Consider the following 23,412-nt stretch of genomic DNA (forward strand, 5'->3'; position numbering starts at 1 on the left):
CGCCACTTGCAAGACTCTAGCTTTAAGACCTTTCTTTTTCCCCAGCATTGCTCCAGCACCATCCGCACTCACCCCAAGAAAGTCCCTCTTCTTTTAGTTTGTTAAGTTTTGTGAAAATGTCCTCGCCTGTGCACGTTCCCTCAAGCGCGGTGCAAAACAGAAGGTCCTCGTTAAGTTTTCAGTCAAAACTGTATCTGACGAATACAAGCAGCTGGGGAGAGTTTGATACATCTGTAGATTCATCTAGTTGTAAAGCATATTTCCCATTCTTCACTCTGTCCACCAGCTGACACTTTATGTCCTGGGCCATGTCGGAGATGCGCCGGGCAATAGTCCCGTTAGACAGAGGCACTGCTTCTAGCTCACGGGCCAGTTTATCCCCATGCATAGCCCGACTTATTGCTATAGCAGCGGGTTTGATAAGGGTTTCCCCGATAGTGTGTTAGTCAGAACTTTCTTTTGGCGTTGTAACTCTCCCTCCTTTCGTCGGAAAAAATCTACTGGTTTAGCAGCAAGAGAGGGGTGCTTGGTTTTCAAGTGTCGTAGCATTTTTACAGGCTTTAGGCTTTCATGTGCAAGCACCTCAGTGCACACTACACACTGGGGATGTTGTACTTCGTTGACGATGACGCATGTGAATCCATACTGGATAAATTCGTGTCGATACTTTCGACACTTGGAGGAAGGCTGATCCGACTGCTGATGGATGTGCTCTTTATGCACACGCCGGCCTCTTTCCATATCTGAGGTCGATGGCATTTCCGACGGTGGTACTTCTCCTCCACTCTCCTCCGCTGGTACCTCTGCTGGCCTTCCTTTGTTGTCTTTGGTCGATATTAACCAACGTTTAATTTCGAAAACAATATTATCTTATACTTAAAGCGTAAAAAATTACCTACGTGTCAGAAAGACTGTTTACTTTAACTTGGTGCTGTAGTAAAGTGACCGTTAATTGACGTTAATCTGTCGTCATCACCTCAAGACCCGCTCAGGACCAACGGTCAAGGGAAAATGAAAAGGCTGATGTTTTTTATTTTTTATTTAACAACTATTTTGTTAAATTATGGATACAATATGCTATTTCTAATCGTTATATATATATATATATATATATATATATATACAATTTTTTTTTTTTTTTTGGAAATCATCTCGCGACCCCCCCTCGCTGTCTCACGACCCCCCGGGGGGTCGCGACCCCTACTTTGGGAACCCCTGCACTAGAGCAGTTAAATCACCAAACACATGTTTATCCTCACCTGGGGTCAGAGGTCACTGGTTCATCACAGGGGTCAGAGGTCACTGGTTCATCACAGGGGTCAGAGGTCACTGGTTCATCACTGAATTTAAGAGGCTCAGCCATTGATACATCACTCTTCAGAGACACACAGCTGGGTTCTGGAGATGAAGATCTCTTCCTGGAGATACTAAGAAAAGATAGGATAATTTATACACATCTTTACAATGGATTAAAACTAAATGATTAGTTCAGATGATCTGTGATGTTGTGTGAGTCGGTCTAATGTGTGTAGGGCTGGGTACCGAGTTCCATACTTTTTAGGTACCGACCGAATTGCCTCGATACTATCGAGTATCGAAAAATGACATGTTGTTCAGTTCCAGATTTCGATACCTAAGGAGTTAACTCGTCAACGTCAGTGCTCACTGCTCAAACAAATACATATGAAATGCACATACACGCAAACACTACACACACAAGACGCGCGCGCAACTCTCCGCGAAACATACTCACGAGACGCGAGCACACACACAAACTCACGCACATAATCATGACACGCGAGCACAAACACACACAAACTCTCCGCGAAACATACTCACGAGACGCGAGCACACACACAAACTCACGCACATAATCATGACACGCGAGCACAAACACACACAAACTCTCCGCGCACATATTCATATGAGACGCGAGCACACACACACACATAATACCTTAAAGATGTGGAAAAGTCGATCAAAAGTGTGGGTACATTTCTCCAGGCTCGATGCCAACAGCGCGCGATGCAGTATTAGCGGTAAAATAATTGCTGCAAAGACCGGTACCACGACAAATATGATGAAGACCTTGACAGTGCACGGAGTAAACATAAAAGTTGCTCCGTCTTTGACTGGTAAATAAAGAGATGCCTTGTTGATCCACTCTGACAGTGTTTATATTGCAATAAATAATAACTATGAAGGTAAAATGATGACAAAGAATCGCATGCGCAGGGTAAGATTTGTGAAAGTGTACATAAGATTGCAAGCGTAAATTAAATTTGCATGTGCAAGAGAAGATTTGTAAAGGTGTAAATCGCAATTCAAGTGTAAGAAAAAAATATTTGCAGCATTTAACTGTTATTCGTAAGTGTAATTCATATATTTTGAAGCTGCAGCTTCATGCTAATGCAAAATAAATAGGATCTGTATTCTTCAGACTTTCATTTTTCCGCGCTTACACTTTTGGCACGGTTTTTGCGCACAAATGCGGCCAAAAGCACTGCAAGCCTGTGAACAGCAATTTGCAAGCGAAAACAACAGAGGCAGGGACTGGAAAACAGATTAATTGCGTAAAATCAAACTTTGTGTAAAAAAATAAACTTTTGCAAATGTCTACATGACTCTTTGTGTGCATGAGGCAAAAAGTTTCCGAAATAACCCGATTTGTACAGTTGCGTATTTCTTTTTCCTGCGTTTCCACTTTTGGCACGATTCTCTCACTAACTGAGTTTTGCAAGCGCGAAGAGGAGGGCGGGTCCACCTTCATGTAGCCAATCAGAGGAGCTTCTCGCTGACTCTCGTTTTACTCTGATCTGATTGGTTCAACAAACACGCCAGTCACCAGAACACATCTTTATCTTCATTTGGCTCAGAAATGTTCTCATTGCCGAAATTGTAATTTTAATGCACACATACATGTTAACTAAGTAAATAAATGAACAAATTAATAAATAAATCATGATTCTCAATAAGCTGTGCACCAGGCCGACCTGGTGTTAATATTATTGGATTGAAATTGCATATTTTATATAATCTGTTACACCACTGAGCTGATGTTAAACTTTACAATCAAAACATTTAGTACCCATTCTTTATGTAATAATACCATTCTGATGCAGTGTTTTTCTCATCATGTCTCTGTTCATGGTATTTAACACTCAATTATACTATATTTTGAAATATTGTCTTGCACTGTCAATATTGATTCTGATTACTTCCGTGTGACTGATCAAGCTATTATATGTAGCTAGTATGACTACCAAAATGCTTTCTCTGTGTCCAGATTTGACTGTAATGAAAAACTGATACTAAATCAACATGAACTCAACTTTGACAAAAAGTAACTAATTATGTCTGAATAAAAACCCAGCAACCAGGGAATACACAGCATAGATATGTTTATATATAGGGTTATACAGCCATCTAGTGGTTACACGATGGAATTGCAGGTGATAAATGGTGCATAATTTAGACATGCTCTTATGTTAAAGGGAAAAAATATTATTGTAACTCATTTTAGTAAAATAATAATAATAATTCTGGAATCCCCCCTGATCAGTAGACAGGTGAAATTATGCATGCAGTAGTGCAGATACCAGGCCCACATTCAGCATCAAGATTACAAACTGATATGGCTTGATGAGCAGAATACATGCACTGTGTTGAAAACCTTTTTTCTTCTCAAGTGTAGAAAAGATAGAGTTGCAGACCAGGAGATTGTTGAGGTATAAGTTCTTTATTTCGTCGCTGTAGTCATCTCAATCAAGTCTAACTAAGGGAACTTTACATTGTAGTTTATATACATTTCAAGGGGGAGGGATTACATATAGGTGGAGACTTCTCTGAAACAAAGCAAATGTAAATAAGGTATACAGATTGTGGAACCTGCTCAGCATGAGACACGAGAACAGGAAAGACATAGACTTCTCGTATTGAGATGAGAACTCCAAGACAAATGGTCTCAGTAATGAAATAGCAGATGTTCAAACTTGCTCAGCATGAGTTCCACCCAGTGAGACACGAGCAGGACAGTCAGGAATATCCCGCTGGGAACTCCTACCGTTTGCAGAGATTTCTGGTCTCATCATTTATAAAATACTATAGTATTAGAAGTCTAAATTAAACATTTAAATACAATTTGTAATCCTACAACTGCATACACAGAAATGTCCTTTCTTAACACACCAGCTCGAAATTCAGTATTGGCTCATATAGTCAGCCTAATGGTGCATAGACTATTAAGCAATCATGATGTATTTATTTATTTATTAATTTGTTTATTTATTTATTTAACATGTTTGTGTGCATTAAAAGTACAATTTCGGCAATGAGAACATTTCTGAGCCAAATGAAGATAAAGATGTGTTCTGGTGACTGGCGTGTTTGTTGAACCAATCAGATCAGAGTAAAACGAGAGTCAGCGAGAAGCTCATCTGATTGGCTACATGAAGGTGGACCCGCCCTCCTCTTCGCGCTTGCAAAACTCAGTTAGTGAGAGAATCGTGCCAAAAGTGGAAGCGCAGGAAAAAGAAATACGCAACTGTACAAATCGGGTTATTTCGGAAACTTTTTGCCTCATGCACACAAAGAGTCATGTAGACATTTGCAACAGTTTATTTTTTTACACAAAGTTTGATTTTACGCAATTAATCTGTTTTCCAGTCCCTGCCTCTGTTGTTTTCGCTTGCAAATTGCTGTTCACAGGCTTGCAGTGCTTTTGGCCGCATTTGTGCGCAAAAACCGTGCCAAAAGTGTAAGCGCGGAAAAATGAAAGTCTGAAGAATACAGATCCTATTTATTTTGCATTAGCATGAAGCTGCAGCTTCAAAATACATGAATTACACTTACGAATAACAGTTAAATGCTGCAAATATTTTTTTCTTACACTTGAATTGCGATTTACACCTTTACAAATCTTCTCTTGCACATGCAAATTTAATTTACGCTTGCAATCTTATGTACACTTTCACAAATCTTACCCTGCGCATGCGATTCTTTGTCATCATTTTACCTTCATAATAACCTACTGAATGTACACTGCCGTTCAAAAATGTGTTGGTTAGTCAGAGCATTTTTTTCAGTTAAGGAATAGGATGCATTAAATGTTACAAAATATTTTGTTTTTAAATAAATGCTGTTCTTTTGAATTTTTTATTCATCAAAGAATCATGAAAAAATGTATCATAGTTTCCAAAATATTAAGCAGAAAACGTTTTCATATTTCTGAAGGGTCATGTGACACTGAAGAAATGATTTTGAAAATTCAGCTTTGAATTCAATTCATTTCAATAAATTACATTTTGATATATATTCAAATAAGATTTTAAATTGTAATACTATTTTACAATATTACAAGTTTTACTGTATTTTTTATTTTAAAAAATTCAGCTTTGGAGAGCATGAGCTCTTTATAAAACATTTTTTGTGCTTTTTTTGTTCCTTTTTGCACTGGCTATGAGCATGAGTCAAACTGAAAAAATAAAACCAAAGTTTTTCTGAGGTAATGTGTTATGTAATCTTGTTCAAATGGATTTCATAAAATTGGTATCGAAAAAAGTATCGTTAGGAACCGGTATCGAAACTGAGGTATCGAAATTGGCACCGGATCGAAAGATTTTGAACAATACCCAGGCCTAATTGTGTGCAGTACTGGATTGTGTCTCACCTGGGGTCAGAGGTCACTGAATCCATCTCCAGGATTTGTGGGATTATTCATAGATCTGTGACTCTTCAGAGACTCACTGCTGGGTTCTGGAGATGCTGCACTCGTTCTCAAAGACTGGCGTCTTCCCTTTATATGGAAACACTGAGAGCATTACATTAATATCACAATCAGCAGCTTTAATTCAAAGAGATTTACAGTATTCAAGATTATTTTCAGCACATGTTCCCTAAGACCATCAATGCATGAACACAACAAAGGCAGAATTCAATCATAAATCAAATGGACTAAAACATATATTTTCTCTTATAATGTAACAGACGACTAGTTAATTCACCTAAACATAGCTTAGATTTACGCTTTTGCTTTACATGATAATTTCGGTAAAGATTAGAAAATCCCGGACATTCTGATGTCAAATCATGAGGGAGTGTCGGAGCGATGGAGTATCGCTTCATATTGCCAGGTTTACATTTAAGGATTTCAATTTAAAAACCATTTTGCGAAAATTTTGCAAAGCATCTAAGCATCAAAATGTTTAGCTTATAATTTGTAGCAAATTTTGCCAATCTTTTCCGTTTTAATTTTAGCGCATAAATTCTAGCTCAGTGCTTCAAATGTCACAAAAAACTAATTTTGAAACAATTTTTTACAGTCACGGCACATTCAGCAGGAGTGTTGTCACGATACCAAAATTATAACTTCGATACGATACCAGACTAAAATACCTCGATACCGATACTGAATCGATACCATGGGGGGAAAAACGAAAACAGTAAAAGTAACTAAAAAATACGAAAGAACTTACAATTCATTGTTTTATAAATTAAAACTTAAAACTTTGTTCCTTCGCTGCTTTTTGACCATTCCCTCCCCTTTATTAAATACAATAATAATAATTAGCAAGTGCCAGTGTGTACATCCTTACAAAGATGTTTGCAACATTGACATTATAATCAATCATGTTAACATTTGCTAACCTTTCACAATTCTGAACAGGCTGGGATGACCAAAATCGTATTTTCATGAAACAAGTTTTTTAAAATGTAATTTTATAATTACAATATAGATATTTAATGTAATTGCATCTTTGTTATTAAAAATAAGCAAATTACAAACAACATGACAAAAACTATAAAAGACAAATAAAATAAACAGTGCTTCATTTCTTTTTTGAATGCTACTGTTAGACCTAGTACTGTAGCTGAAAAAATAAAGTCTTCACTCTATAAATGAACTATAGACTATTGGGTGTTGCATTATTCCAAATAAATAGATTATGATCCACAAATAAATATAAAGAGATTCACAAAAATATATCAAATTCACAAATAAATAGATTAAGATCCACAAATAAATGTAGAGTTTCACAAAAATTATAAAACTCACAAATAAATAAAATGAGATTTGCAAATAAAAATATATATTTACAAATGTTGTTTATACCACAAACACAACTTTGCCTGGCATTTATTTGTGAATCGGTTCCTGTGCATTTGTAAATCCCCTCACGCATTTGTGGATTTTGAAACACTTCTAGCGTCGACGTGCAGACAAATCCACAAATAAGTGACTCCACCCACCGTTTACTCAAGCCAATCAGATCACGGCCACATTGAGCTGACCAATCGTAGCACGTTGAGGGGATTTACAAATGCACAGGAACCGATTCACAAATAAATGCCAGGCAGAGTTGTGTTTGTGGCATAATATACATTTGTAAATATATATTTTTATTTGCAAATCTCATTTTATTTATTTGTGAGTTTTATATTTTTTTGTGAAACTCTTTACATTTATTTGTGGATCTTAATCTATTTATTTGGAATAATGCAATAATTCTACCCCCATAATAGACTGATTCTTAAGAAATAGATACATTTATTCAGTCAAGCATTATTTTTACAAACGGTTTACATTCACTAAAGACATACAAGACTGTGTTTACATGAATACTTTCCAGGACGTACATTTTTACCAAGAATTTTGATTATACAATCCAGATAATCCAGGAAAGAGAAGTGAAGTCGCAATCGCCTGCTGTGTGAACGGCGTGTGTGCGCGCGCTTCAGGTCTGAAGCCCAATTTATACTTCTGCGTCGAATTCACGCCGTAGCTACGCCGTAGGCTGTGTGTAGCGCGCGTACCTTTCGGCGTACCGGTTAGGGGTGTAACGATTCACTTGTTTTCTCGATGCATCGATTACAAATCCTGACGATGCATATGCATCGATCATGAAACATGTAATTTTGAATCGTGAATCGTTTATTTCGGTCGATATTCAATTTAAAATGCTATTGGTAAGAATCGAATAATTTGCGATTCTATAGCAACTAAGTGCTTTAAAATACATGAACATTAAATGACTACATGCGCGAATTAATGGAGGTGTTGTGCGGCGTCATTTGGCGTCCTCCCAGCTCTCCTTCACAGATACTCACTGCACTCTTTACCATCTTTCACTGGATTTCGCTCGCGCTCGGTCCCATATAGCTCTCATCTACTGATGTTTGAGCAGTCCATGTTTGAGCTCTCCTCAGGACAGCCACTGATGTTCCCATGAGCAGATGACAGCTCTCTATCCAGTGGTGCAAAAAGTGGGTATGCTCTATATGCGGTGCAGCACCATGGGGGCACCAAAGCCATGGTAAAAAAATATCACGAGCGGGCGGGGGTGCTCTGAGCGCCGAGCGAGCAGGTACGAGTCGTGAGTGGTCGAAAAAGATGGATAAAGCAAAAAAGCTGTTTAAAGTCCCTGCAATTCTAAAACAAAATTCTAAACACATTATAAATGTAAGAAATGTATTGCTACAACACATTACAAAGACTGTGAACTGTGAAGTACTGAATTGTGGAGTTAAACAGTTTTTCCCCATTGCTATTTTCTGGATTTGATGACACACTGGAGCCCTGGAGCTCCTGGACACGCCCCTACTTGATGACGCACTGGAGCCACTGAGCTCCTGGACACGCCCCTACTTGATGACGCACTGGAGCCCCTGAGCTCCTGGACACGCCCCTACTTGATGACGCACTGGAGCCCCTGAGCTCCTGGACACGCCCCTACTTGATGACGCACTGGAGCCACTGAGCTCCTGGACACGCCCCTACTTGATGACGCACTGGAGCCCCTGAGCTCCTGGACACGCCCCTACTTGATGACGCACTGGAGCCCCTGAGCTCCTGGACACGCCCCTACTTGATGACGCACTGGAGCCCCTGAGCTCCTGGACACGCCCCTACTTGATGACGCACTGGAGCCCCTGAGCTCCTGGACACGCCCCACTTGATGACGCACTGGAGCCCCTGAGCTCCTGGACACGCCCCTACTTGATGACGCACTGGAGCCCCTGAGCTCCTGGACACGCCCCTACTTGATGACGCACTGGAGCCCCTGAGCTCCTGGACACGCCCCTACTTGATGACGCACTGGAGCCCCTGAGCTCCTGGACACGCCCCTACTTGATGACGCACTGGAGCCCCTGAGCTCCTGGACACGCCCCTACTTGATGACGCACTGGAGCCCCTGAGCTCCTGGACACACCCCTACTTGATGACGCACTGGAGCCCCTGAGCTCCTGGACACACCCCTACTTGATGACGCACTGGAGCCCCTGAGCTCCTGGACACGCCCCTACTTGATGACACACTGGAGCCCCTGAGCTCCTGGACACGCCCCTACTTGATGACGCACTGGAGCCCTCTGAGCTCCTGGACACGCCCATACTTGATGACGCACTGGAGCCCCTGAGCTCCTGGACACGCCCCTACTTGATGACGCACTGGAGCCCCTGAGCTCCTGGACACGCCCCTACTTGATGACGCACTGGAGCCCCTGAGCTCCTGGACACGCCCCTACTTGATGACGCACTGGAGCCCCTGAGCTCCTGGACACGCCCCTACTTGATGACGCACTGGAGCCACTGAGCTCCTGGACACGCCCCTACTTGATGACGCACTGGAGCCCCTGAGCTCCTGGACCGCCCCTACTTGATAACGCACTGGAGCCACTGAGCTCCTGGACACGCCCCTACTTGATGACGCACTGGAGCCCCTGAGCTCCTGGACACGCCCCTACTTGATGACGCACTGGAGCCCCTGAGCTCCTGGACACGCCCCTACTTGATGACGCACTGGAGCCCCTGAGCTCCTGGACACGCCCCTACTTGATGACGCACTGGAGCCCTCTGAGCTCCTGGACACGCCCATACTTGATGACGCACTGGAGCCCCTGAGCTCCTGGACACGCCCCTACTTGATGACGCACTGGAGCCCCTGAGCTCCTGGACACGCCCCTACTTGATGACGCACTGGAGCCCCTGAGCTACTGGACACGCCCCTACTTGATGACACACTGGAGCCCCTGAGCTCCTGGACACGCCCCTACTTGATGACGCACTGGAGCCACTGAGCTCCTGGACACGCCCCTACTTGATGACACACTGGAGCCCCTGAGCTCCTGGACACGCCCCTACCTGATGACGCACTGGAGCCACTGAGCTCCTGGACACACCCCTACTTGATGACGCACTGGAGCCACTGAGCTCCTGGACACGCCCCTACTTGATGATGCACTGGAGCCACTGAGCTCCTGGACACGCCCCTACTTGATGACACACTGGAGCCCCTGAGCTCCTGGACACGCCCCTACTTGATGACGCACTGGAGCCACTGAGCTCCTGGACACGCCCCTACTTGATGACACACTGGAGCCCCTGAGCTCCTGGACACGCCCCTACCTGATGACGCACTGGAGCCACTGAGCTCCTGGACACACCTACTTGATGACGCACTGGAGCCACTGAGCTCCTGGACACGCCCCTACTTGATGATGCACTGGAGCCACTGAGCTCCTGGACACGCCCCTACTTGATGACGCACTGGAGCCACTGAGCTCCTGGACACGCCCCTACTTGATGACGCACTGGAGCCCCTGAGCTCCTGGACACGCCCCTACCTGATGACGCACTGGAGCCACTGAGCTCCTGGACACACCCCTACTTGATGACGCACTGGAGCCACTGAGCTCCTGGACACGCCCCTACTTGATGACGCACTGGAGCCACTGAGGCTGCCCCTCCCCTAATCAGTATTATAAGTTACTACAGTATACAGTTCGCTAGTTAGCTATGCCTTCCTCATGGAAATGCGTACTACTTCCGCTGTTACTGGTGAATGGGGCCGAACCGACTCTCTCCCGCCTCGGCCTTCATCCTCCTGTCGCGCCGACAGCTGGTGCCATCATCGGCAGTGCGTGCCCACCGTGCGCATCCATCCCGGCTATAGCGGGTGACAGTTGAGTGTGCAACAGCAGCTTTCCCGCGAGTGGGCGTGGTTTCAGCACAGCCAGCGGACACGCCCCCAGCGTTTGAGAGCAGAGAGTTCTGCTCATTTTTTCAAGATTTTGATAGCTTTTTTATGTACTTGCCGGCTTTTTTTATCATTCAAATTTGGCTGGGTGTCTAATAACACATTTTGCTGTGGTGTGACAAACTCAGAACACATACTTAATTTTGACTTTACACGGACTTTAAATAAGTGGATGGTGAAAAGCAAAAGTTAGGATTTAAAGTGTGACGTCTGTGGTTGGAGGCTTGCAAATAATCATGTTAAAAGACTAGCTAGAGTTTGCTAACACTGGGAATGTAGCAGTAGCAGGGTTTAAATTACGGATACTGAAACGATGATGTCATCACCCCACGTGTTGACTAGTCAGACACGCTAAATCAGTAGTATAATTCTGACTAAAATATACATATTGCTAAAATATTTGTTGTTGGAGACAATAAATGTGCCATATGTGGAATTTTAAACCTACAAGTATGTTTTTTATGAAAGTGACCATTATAATGGGGTAATCAAATGCAGGCTAATATAATTAGTTTGTGCTTTTGTTTTTATTTTTAGTTTAGCCTTTAGTCATTTTAAAAACAAAAGCATTATTTCTGTTTTTAGATTGTAATGTTACAATGTTAGAATGTAATGTGATTTTAACCACCTTTTTGCACAGAATATATTGCATAGTCTACATTACATTCCCTATTTGTTTCCATATCCTTCAATATCAACATTGTTTGGATATCATTGAGCAGGATGTGAAATAATTTTTTTTTTTTAAATAACAGATTTTCTTTGTCCAAATTGAAAAACGTAGAAAGTACCGAGATATATCATTAATCGCCATTTAACCAAAAAATACCGAGATATGATTTTTTAATATAGATAATGAAATACGGTTTTATTACTGTAAATTTTAAGTTAAGTCTGTAAAACCAATAATGTTGCTACCGTATTTTTGACGGTAAAGTTCTGGCAACCACAGCAGCCAGGTTTTTACCGTAAAAATTACGGTTTATTTTTTACAGTGTAGGCTTTGGAAATATTTTTTATAATAATAGATTCATTAAAAACTAATATGAAGTAACATTAACAATAGACAAAATGTTGTTGGTTTTTTTTTTTTGTCTCTGACCCCCGAAGACCTGTGTAATTCACACCCTGACTAAGACCCACTGGGGGAAGCATTTAAATAATCCTATGAATGCATAGAAAAAATGAAGAATCGAATCGAATTAATCAAATCGCATCGAGTTTTAATGTGAATCGCCTTGAATCAAATCTTTCTGAATTTGCAAAAATCGTTCTGGAACCGAATCGATTCGCTGCTACCCAAAGATTCACAGCCCTAGCACCGGTATATCGTGCAGCACTATTCAGCAGGAGTTCTGGTTTTGATGAACAGATTTAAAGGAGATTGTCATGTCCCTGGGCTGATAATAAAAAAAGATTAATAATAATCTTCTTAATGATGAGTATTTAATAACTGCTAAAAATTGCCAGTGATATCTTGAGAGGTTGAAAGGAAGGATTTAAAAATAAATGGAAATTTTTCAAATATAATGCCAGAACGATTGCTGTTAAACATAGTAAAGAATCAAGAAGAAGAAAAAAGTAAGAATTACTGGATAAATCGGGGATATTGAAACAGAAGCAAAATCTTAGTGCGGAAGAAGCTGAATTAGTTATAAATCAAACCCATCTGTACCGAATGTATTTAGACTTAGCTAAAGGTGTTTTGATTCTTTCGACAGCCAAATGTCTTGAAGAGGATGAAACAAATACAACATTTTTCAAAAGAAATGTTAAAATAAATGCTTTAACGACATTAATGGGAGTCACTGCATGGATGACTGACTTTGTTTTTTATTTTATAAAAGAACTATATAATTGTAAATTTGATCTATATAATTCTAAATTTGATCTATATAGTTGTAAATTTGATCTATATAATTGTGAAGAGTTGATTTCTGAGATGAAAGATGCTCTTCTTGTAATGAAAAAGGGAAAGCACCAGGTATAGACGGTTGACTGTAGAATTGTATTAACATTTTTGGGAACTGATTGAAGTTCATCTTTATAATGTTAAATGAATGTATTAGTAGAGGTGGAGAAATGTCTACTACTATGAAACAAGGTATCATTTCATTAATTGCTAAACCGGGTAAAGATCCACTGATCTTTGATAGAGAATTAGGAGACCAAACTCTCTTCTAACAATTAAAAACAAATAAATAACTTTAGTATTTGCTAATAGATTACGGGAAGTCAAGGTTTACATGAAATTATGAGTGAATATCAAACAGGTCGAATATAACTAATAATTTTAGACTTGTGCTTGATCTGTTAGATTATGCTGAGAATGCAACTATTAATATTGATGATTTATGCTCTTTTTGTAAAGTCAGAAATAGTTATTGACTTATTTGTTTTTTGATTGTAAAATTATCCAAGGTTTTTGGAGGGAATTGGCAGCATTTTTTTCTTTAATGTAAAATAGTTTAAAATATTTACTAAATTAAAGCTATTGTGTAGCAGTGTGAGAACAATGTTAACAAAGGTCTTGAATCATTTTTTTAATTTATTTATACTGCTAGTAAAATTTTATTTACATTAACAAAAATGTGTAAATTCATCAAGCGCACGCAGGACAGCCGCTGAAGGACCCTTTAATGTGCTACTCTATTCAGTGCCTGATCAGAAAACATGCACATTCATTAACTATGCAGATTATTTTGTGTAACTATGTGCCTGTTTGCATATGTATTCATTTTGCATTAAACCATTATTCAAACATAAATTAGTATTATTAGTCATCCCTGGGAGAAAACTGAAGAAGAAATACCATTTTATTATTTTCCTTATTGCAAGTATCTACCAACAATAAAAACTTGTATTTATTTATTTATTTATTTATTTATAGGCCTACTGCTGGCAAAATTGTATACACATAAACAAAAATGTGTAAATTCATCCCTAAGGTTTAAGGTGTTTATATTGGTATTTGATTGCTATATGTCTTCTCTGAAACTGTTTAAATAAGTCATTAACATGTTTAAAATGTTATGATATAATTTTCGGATTCCTGTTACCAATTAATGCCGAATGTTGTATTGTATCTATTTTAAGCGATACTATATTCGCTACTTGTTCTGTCTTCAATAAAAAATAAATAAAATAAATAGGCCAATTGGACGGAAAACAGTCTGGAGAAAGGAGATTTCGCAATCTTTTTCCTTTTACCGGATATACACTTTGTCGATAACAAAACAGCGCAAAGTGTGTGTGGAAACTTGGCTTATAGCGTCTCTTTAATGACTTTGTTTCAGCTTTCAATAAATCAACAGAGAATTATTTCCAAATAATCCCGTTATATTTATTTTAAACTTTCACTTTCGATGTCCAATCCTTTTTATGGCCAAGTTTTAGTTATTGTCAGTTCAATAGAAATGTTTCATATGGTCTTATAAACACAGATATAATAACATGTCACGATATTAAATAAAGACTGACTGAACTCACCGTGACATATGATCGTTTATGAGGGTTTTTAACGTTCCGCGTCTTTTCGGTTCTAACGGGAAAGTTTGAATAAGCGGAACGTCATCGACAGTGTTGCAGTAGCTAACGCCTTCCCTAAAAGTCGCTAGATGACGTCATGTATCAATTAGCATATTCGTGACGTCATTGCGTCGTACTTGCGTTCTGCTTGTCTAATGTGTTTTCTCTATAAATTAATGCTCAGCTCACATACTGTATTTAATATATTATAATATAATATAGCCGAATGTAAAATAAAGCTGTTCTCATTTCCTATATATGTTTTGTCAGACAATAGAACGAGAAGCTATGATATAGGCCAAGTGAATGACTACATTTTTTTAATAGGCCAATGTGGAAAATTATCTGAATTGAGAGAGTTCGGGAGCCGGATGAACAAAAGCTTTGTGATAGTGAGTATTACAAGTAATACCGTAAGCACAAGAAAAGGAAGGAAACTAAATGATTTAATTAAAGTAAAAAAGAAAAGCAGATAAGTGATAAATGCGTGGAAAAACTGCTCATTCACGCAGTGGCGCCTCCAGAAATGTTTCATAGGGGTGTTCAGATCGGGCCACTCAAAATCCTGGGGTGGCACACCAAAACTATAAACCAGAATTTCAGAATCGTATTCTACTAGTAAACCGGCCTGTAGAAAACTATCAGAAAGACTTAAGGAAACTCCTACTGATATACTTTGGTTTATTGTGTTATATTTAATGTTACTAATGATATTGGTAGGGCCCTACTAATATATATTATATTATATATAATGATATATACTATATAGATATGATATATATAAGGGCCCTCGCCCCATGGCAAATATCCAGATACTTACATAATTGTGATGAATTTAATCATTTTTAAGTTATTATTTGCAATGTAAGATTACAGTTAACACCTTTAAATATTACATAAATGTATTATGAATTTTTAATAAACTTAATGAGTGTATAAATCAGCAGCAAAAAGTAATTCTTGAAAAAATCTGCACAGTAATTTTATCAAATCTAAATATGTTAATAAAAACAAATTACTATTAGTACTCTTATAAAATTCAATCAGGAAATCATACATTTCACAATTTTAATATGTCAAGAATTCAGAAGTGCATATATAGCCTACACTACAAAGAACTAATATACAATTAAAGTATGCTTATTTTAAATGTATTGAGCAGGCTAGGTATAACAAAATATATTGGCTTTTAATAATGTTTCAGTGCGCAAAACCCATGATAACATGAAAAACAGAGCGCGCACACAGCGCATGCGCATCGCGGGATTCGCGGGGGCAGAAATGATGGGTAACACTTTACAATAATAGTGTATTACTTCAGCGCTGCACTGCAGTGCGCATTTAAAAGTTCACGTCACAGAGCGAAGAAATGTCGAGCGCACAAATCCTAGTGCGATTTGTTCCTGTGTTTCACAGTTTTAAACGCAGTTATTGTGCGTTTGATGCCGATTCATAGTCCTTGTGATGTGTGTGATCTAGCAAGCACACGGTAGTGAGTCGTTTAAAAACAGCAACAAACTCCAACAAAATAAAGTAATGTTATGCAAATCTACAGCCTTTTATCTACAGATCATGCATTATAATGTGAATATATCATATTGGAGAGAGTTTTACCGTGCATCCAAGAGGCGCGCGCGCTGTTTGAATATGAATGGAGAATGATTGACAGCCGCAGAGGAGGGAAAACGAGTTTCCGTATACTTTAATGATGTAAGTAGACTTCTGTCCCTCACATTAATCCATGGAATGACTTCAGATGACTTTGTCACCCAAACTGACGTGAAAAAAGCGGGAGGCTGTTTGCATCCCTGCTTGTCAAAACGTGGCTGTAACAGACACATTAAAAAAAGCTGCTGTAACAGTATACTGTAACCTAACCATTTGGCACTTAAAAAGCACGTCACGACACATAATTCCCCGTCTTCTTTTACTAAAAGTAATGCTGAAATGCATAACTGATGCTACTAAAATGTATACTGGCCAGTGGGGTGACCAGTGGGGTGGCCAGTGGGGTGACCAGTGGGATGACCAGTGGGATGACCAGTGGGGTGGCCAGTGGGGTGGCCAGTGGGGTGACCAGTGGGGTGGCCAGTGGGGTGACCAGTGGGGTGGCCAGTGGGATGACCAGTGGGGTGGCCAGTGGGGTGACCAGTGGGGTGGCCAGTGGGGTGACCAGTGGGGTGACCAGTGGGATGACCAGTGGGGTGGCCAGTGGGGTGGCCAGTGGGGTGGCCAGTGGGGTGACCAGTGGGGTGACCAGTGGGATGACCAGTGGGGTGGCCAGTGGGGTGACCAGTGGGGTGGCCAGTGGGGTGGCCAGTGGGGTGGCCAGTGGGGTGACCAGTGGGGTGACCAGTGGGGTGGCCAGTGGGGTGGCCAGTGGGGTGGCCAGTGGGGTGGCCAGTGGGATGACCAGTGGGGTGGCCAGTGGGGTGGCCAGTGGGGTGACCAGTGGGGTGGCCAGTGGGGTGGCCAGTGGGGTGACCAGTGGGGTGACCAGTGGGGTGGCCAGTGGGGTGGCCAGTGGGGTGACCAGTGGGGTGGCCAGTGGGGTGGCCAGTGGGGTGGCCAGTGGGGTGGCCAGTGGGGTGACCAGTGGGGTGACCAGTGGGGTGGCCAGTGGGGTGACCAGTGGGGTGGCCAGTGGGGTGGCCAGTGGGGTGGCCAGTGGGGTGGCCAGTGGGGTGACCAGTGGGGTGGCCAGTGGGGTGACCAGTGGGGTGGCCAGTGGGGTGGCCAGTGGGGTGGCCAGTGGGGTGACCAGTGGGGTGACCAGTGGGGTGGCCAGTGGGGTGGCCAGTGGGGTGGCCAGTGGGGTGACCAGTGGGGTGGCCAGTGGGGTGACCAGTGGGGTGACCAGTGGGGTGGCCAGTGGGGTGACCAGTGGGGTGGCCAGTGGGGTGACCAGTGGGGTGGCCAGTGGGGTGGCCAGTGGGGTGGCCAGTGGGGTGGCCAGTGGGGTGACCAGTGGGGTGACCAGTGGGGTGGCCAGTGGGGTGGCCAGTGGGGTGGCCAGGAGTCGGCCAGGGGTGGCGCCATTGCATTCACGTCTCTGAATGACAGCTGAATGTGCTGCTGCTCCTCTCAGACGTTTACTGAACAGGGTAGATGTAGCTACAGTGAGTGACGTTTGAAAAGTCGCTAAAAATAGCGACTCATTTGCGCGATTCTTTTGTAGTCTGTACGCGGATCTGGTATTTCGCAGATCCACCTTTACGCAGACGACACGGTCCTACATACATCTGGTCCTCTTTTGGACACTGTGCTAACCAATCTCCAAAAGAGCTTCGATACTATTCAACATGCATTTTGGGGACTTAAACTGCGTTTGAACTCCAATGAAACTAAATGCATGTTGTTTAACCGCACACTGCCCGTACCTGCCAACTTGACTAGTATCTTGACTCTGGATGGATCTAAACTAGATTATGTAAACAGCTATAAATATCTAGCCACCTGGTTGGATAATTCACTTTCTTTCCAGTTTCATATTAATGAGCTTCAAGCCAAAATTAAATCTAGAATTGGCTTTCTATTTTGAAATAAAGCCTCCTTCACTTATGCTGCCAAATATATGCTGGTAAAAATGACTGTACTACCAATATTGGATTTTGGTGATGTCATTTACAGATCTGCCTCTATCTCTCTTTTGAAAAGGTTAGATGTGGTATACAACAGTGCCATCCGTTTTGTCACTAATGCCCCTTTTAATACCCACCACTGTGATCTATATGCATTAGTGGGCTGGCCCTCTCTACATACTCGACGCCTGACCCACTGGTTCTATCTTATATATAAATCAATTCTTCGCAAAACTCCCCTGTATCTGAACTCTCTCCTCACCATTGCCCTACTTGTTCGTAACCTGCGTTCTAGCAGGTACATCTCCCTAGTAATCCCTAAAGCAAATACCTCTTTCGGCCGCAGCTCCTTCCAGTTTGCAGCTGCATCTGACTGGAATGAGTTACAAAAGACTCTGAAACTTGAGAACTCCATCTCTCTCACTTTCTTTAAAGCACGATTATCAGAGCTTTTGCCTGCTCGTTGCACATGTTGACCCCCTTCTTATAATTTTCCTGCTCAATTTACCTCTATTCCGATATCTATTTGCACAATTATGCTCAGTATCATTCACTACATGCCCTGCAATTTTCCGTTAATAACTTGATGCCTTATTACAGATCATGTTGCATTAATTGTTTCACTGACACTGTCTAGTCTATTGTCTAGAAAATGTTGTTGTTTATTATTATTATTATTTTCTCTCTTGTATTTAATTTGTGATTTGTATAATTTTATGTGTAACTATTTGTTATCTTGCACCTTCGCTTTATCTTGGCCAGGTCGCCGTTTCATTTGAGAACGTGTTCTCTACGCGCTCACCTGGTTAAATAAAGGTTAAATAAAAATACAAAAATAACTGCAGCTGGGAGCGGCTGCTGCGCGAGGACTGGGCCGCCTGTGAGTGCTTCGGGACGGGGTGGGACCCACGGCAGCACCCGCTGCTCGTTGAGAAGAGGAAGAACGATATAGCAAAATCTTCCGGGCCTTTTCTGGATTCTTCTGGCATTTGTTTGGTTTGTGTACGATGTTGGCAAATGGATGGCAACCCTGAAGAGTTCCGGAATCGGTGGTGGCGCCTCTAGAGGTGGTGGAGGGATATTATGGCATGAATATGGGCCAGTTTAGGGTATTCTGGCTCTCGTCTGGTAAGGCATTGGCATTTTTCTGGCGTGCTTTTGGCAAAACTGTTTGGGCCGGTTTTGGCCCTGCATTCCTGGCGGTATGATTGCCAGTGTTTGGGCCATAAAAGGCCCGGAACAATTTTGCTATCTGGGAAGAGAGTCTCCAAAAGTCTCCAATAACACCAGAAAAAGTCGTTCGATTTTGTCGCTAGTCGCTTTTTTGAAAATGTGTCGCTAGAGGGGTCTAAATACTCGCTAAATATAGCGACACAGTCGACAAATGTGCTACTCTATTCAGTGCCTGATCAGAAAACATGCGCATTCATTTTTTTTAATGCATTAAAACAATTCTGTCGCCTTAACTTTGCAGATTATTTTGGGTAACTATGCACCTGTTTGCATATTTATTAATGCTGCATTAAAACATTATTCAAACATAATACTTTATTATTAGTCATCCCGGGAGAAAAACTGGGGAAAAAAATACCATTTTATAATTTTAATGCAAGTATCTACCAACATTAAAATGTCACACACTTGTTTTAAATACTTTCACACATGCCAGCAAGATGAAAATTAGTGTATTTTACTAGTTGCCATATCAACACTATAGAGAAAAACATTGCGGCGAAATTCTGAATTTTTGGATGATATCACTGAACATTTAACCATAGCAAAAGTAAACTTATTACTGAAATTAATTTTTCATCTCTATTTTTGGTGTTTATTTTAAATTAGACAAATCTGATATTATTTTAATCGCATATCTGTTATTTAACAGTTGATATGGTTCTTTAATGCTGATCTAACAGCAGAACACACTCGCCGGGTTTAAACCCCAGTGTTCATTGTCAAATTCAAATTATTTATTTTTAATTATTAAAAAATGCCATTATTTTACATGAAAAAGCTAATTGTATTTTATTGACCCAATATTTTAGTTTGCTTTTCATATTTTGTTTTATTAGATCAGATCATTTGGACCTGTCATATGGTCATGTTATAATGTACTCCGCCTATGGGGCATGTTGTCACATTCCACTTCCACTCTTTCGGGATAAAATATATATATACACTGGATTAATGAAACAAAACCACACAATTGTACAAGACATGAGGGAAATTAATGAGGAGGAAAAATAAATACTCTGAACCCAAAGTGGATTTACACAGACTGAGAAAGTCAAAAAGTGTCCGGCTCTCCCCTTTATTCTCTTCACAGTCTTGCCTTAACTAAAACAACAGCCATGATTTCCTCAAATGAATAAAGATCTTCTATCCTCCTATAGTTTGACTGCAGGGGCCGATAGGGGGCGCTAACTGGCTTAGAGGGGCAGAGGTTGATCTGGCAGTGTATGGGCTGGGAGCATGGGGTTATACTGGGCTGGAACTGGAGCTGTGTCAGGAAACTGTGTAAGGGTGGTTCGGCGTACAGGGGGAGGAGGGGGAAGAGGAGGGTAGTCTGACGGACTTGTGCTGACACTACTGACGGTCAGGGTTATCAGGGCGAGACTGGGAGGACTGGGTGCTCCTCCTGAGTACACACTGCTGGATTCATCTACCCTGATCTCTTCTTCCATCACTTACTGAGTCCACACTTTGGTGACGTCGTGTAGTGCAGACCTATAGGGCCCTTGGCGCGAGTTATAGGAGCTATAATGCGTGTGTGTCTTTTCAGCGCTTCGGTGAAGTCCAGATGTCCTCAATTTAATTTTTTCTGAAACATTTTTGTAATTAATTTAAACTCCTCATCTCTTTCATTATACATCACATTTATCTGTGTTTGTTTGATTCATGAGAAATAGATAATTATAATCTAGTAAATGTCTTCTGTTTCTGAAGGGTTTCAGTTTTATTGATTTATGTATATTGTAATATTCTTGGTAATAAACTGCACATAAAATCCGATTAAATGTATTGGGAGAAATCTTTTGACAATAACCATATGATGGCAAAGCTTAAACAAATGTACAATAGTCTCTGCTGTTTACAAAAAATAACAATTTGTATTAATATCTTTATTGAAATTCTATGAGAATGTATTAGCAGGATAAATATGATGGATAATCTGAAAGGAAACTTGTCTTATCTTGTTAGTAATTAAGCATCTATTCTGAATATTTAAAGAGAGCAGTGGCGTCTGCTGATTGGCTGATCTGTATTTCCTCTTCTCCAATGAGAATCCCTTTCAAGCACTTTGATGAATATAATGTGATCCGGAGGAAAAGATTGAATCTGGACAACAAACCAAAACTAAACTTCAGAGAGCAGTTTCTGTTCGCACAACGTGTCCTGATCGCATCACACATATATATAATCACTGAAAACTAATGTTCACAGACAACGAAACGTAAAATAAAAGCTCCACTGGGTCAAATGCCTTGTAGAAGTGTAAAAAAAGATAAAACTTTGCTCTGAAATCAGATCAGAATATAAGGATGCCTAAAATGAATGTGACATTATTATAAATGTGTCTATTGTTATAAAGCCAGACTGAGAGTGATTATTAGATAGCTCATAACTCTCTGTAATCTCTGGGCAGAAATCTCAGTAAATGTTCAGAGAACAGATTGGACAGCAGTTTTCAATAAGAAGCGGATCCTTGTTGTGTTCTAGGATCAGAGTAATCCCAGCTGTGTTAATCTAGGAGAAGAGATGTTCTCACAATAATAAACTGAAGGGTTCAGAGAACTATAAAACTCTGCTGTAATACCATCATTACCTGGAGACTCGCTGATTTAAGATGATTCATGGAAACAACATTTACACCATCCAGACTCAAAATGAGGAACCTAGAGGTTTATAACAACTTACACAAATTATAGCAGTAATTATTATTGTCTTGGGGTCGTCCGTGATGAAACATCAGCATTGAGTTTATATAATATAATAATAACTATAATAACGGCGTTAGACTTCTCTAAGCTGAAGAATCATGCAGAGTTTTGTTCATCTTTCTCCGATCGCACAGAAGCTTCAGCTTTACATCTGTAAATATCATCAAGCTGGTTTATCATTTATGAAGCAAACAGTTTGATCATCTGAGAGATTTGTGGTGGGCCGTCAGGGCAAGCAAGGCCTTCTCTGCTGGCCTAAACACTATCAGAATCACTGACTTGCACTTTAATATATTTTTTACATGAATGAGTATTAAATTATTCCCAATAGTCCATTCTCTTAATCTCTTTCTCTTGGCTGCGCTGCTTCCAGTATTGTAGACTTATTTTAGCGCTTTTATCCAATTATATTTCAGCCATCATGTGTTGCCAGGGTAAAATAAATCTGCCTTGAGGCCTTCAGAATCGACAGTGCGGGTGCCTGTAGCTTAAAGTGAATGGAAATGAAACCATTGCTTTAACCAATCAGATAATCAGTCAGAGTTAATCAGCCAATCAGATTTTGATTTGACTGCACCGGGGCCATCTAGCAGGCGTACAATAACGTCGGCATTTTCTCATGCTTTGATTGGATGGTCAGAGCGCGTACTATTACTGGTAGTCAGAGGCTGAGCTAGCTAACCGCATCTGTAGCGAACTGCGGAAACTAAAATACATTCCTGTAGATTTAATCGTTTTTCAGCCCACAAATGAATGTTTCTTTCCCTCCTCGACCCCCAACAGGTTCAAACCTACTGGAAGAAGTCCCTTATCCAGCTTAGCAGAATCACGGCACTCTATTCGATCTGTTCTATTCCATGACGATAGAAAAGGTTGTTGGGACTGAAACGCACAGATAACCCGTACACCAGAGTAATTGAAGTCTTTTTGAGGAAAGAAATTAGGATGGATTTTGTGTAAAACATAATCAGTAGTTTTGGTGCGTATAATGCTTTTTTGCACCCATTTTTTCCGTGGTTAATAGGATTTTCTTCAAAATTTTTCTTGTAAATTTATGCTCTAATGTTTTTTTCAAACATTCAAACTATTGTAACGTCTGACAAGGGACTATTGTAACCAGTGTTGGGGAAAGTTACTTTTAAAAGTAATGCATTACAATATTGCGTTACTCCCCAAAAAAGTAACTAAGTACGTTACTGTGGCGAGGGGGGCGTGGTTTAGCGGAGTCTGTAGCGGAGAGAGAGGGCGGAGCCGAGCGGTTGGTAAGTAGGTCAAGTGCAAAATAACGATCACCTGTTTCTGATTGTAGTAATTGGCGTGGGGAGAC

The 23,412-nt window shown here is 40.8% G+C and overlaps 1 protein-coding gene across 4 annotated transcripts in view; it reads right to left on the bottom strand.

Annotated features, from left to right (window-relative positions):
- LOC143746266 (uncharacterized) overlaps positions 1 to 14,650 on the bottom strand; it is a 192,550-nt gene extending 177,900 nt beyond the window's left edge. For 2 of the 4 annotated variants that reach the window (XM_077238109.1, XM_077238094.1), the window contains exons 1-3: positions 14,525 to 14,650; positions 5,669 to 5,794; positions 1,260 to 1,427 (exon numbers count right to left, since the gene is read on the bottom strand). In XM_077238109.1, coding sequence (XP_077094224.1) covers positions 1,260 to 1,427; positions 5,669 to 5,694 — 194 coding nt within the window. In that variant the 5' untranslated portion in view covers positions 5,695 to 5,794; positions 14,525 to 14,650. Of the gene's footprint in view, positions 1 to 1,259; positions 1,428 to 5,668; positions 5,810 to 14,524 lie in introns of all 4 variants that reach the window. The other 2 variants (XM_077238101.1, XM_077238084.1) reach the window with 1 other exon arrangement.
- Positions 14,651 to 23,412: the final 8,762 nt, after the last annotated feature.

The sequence above is a fragment of the Siphateles boraxobius genome, unplaced genomic scaffold (assembly GCF_051911475.1).
Source record: "Siphateles boraxobius isolate OS27281-9 unplaced genomic scaffold, OSU_SipBor_1 10, whole genome shotgun sequence".
Lineage (NCBI taxonomy): Eukaryota > Metazoa > Chordata > Actinopteri > Cypriniformes > Leuciscidae > Siphateles > Siphateles boraxobius.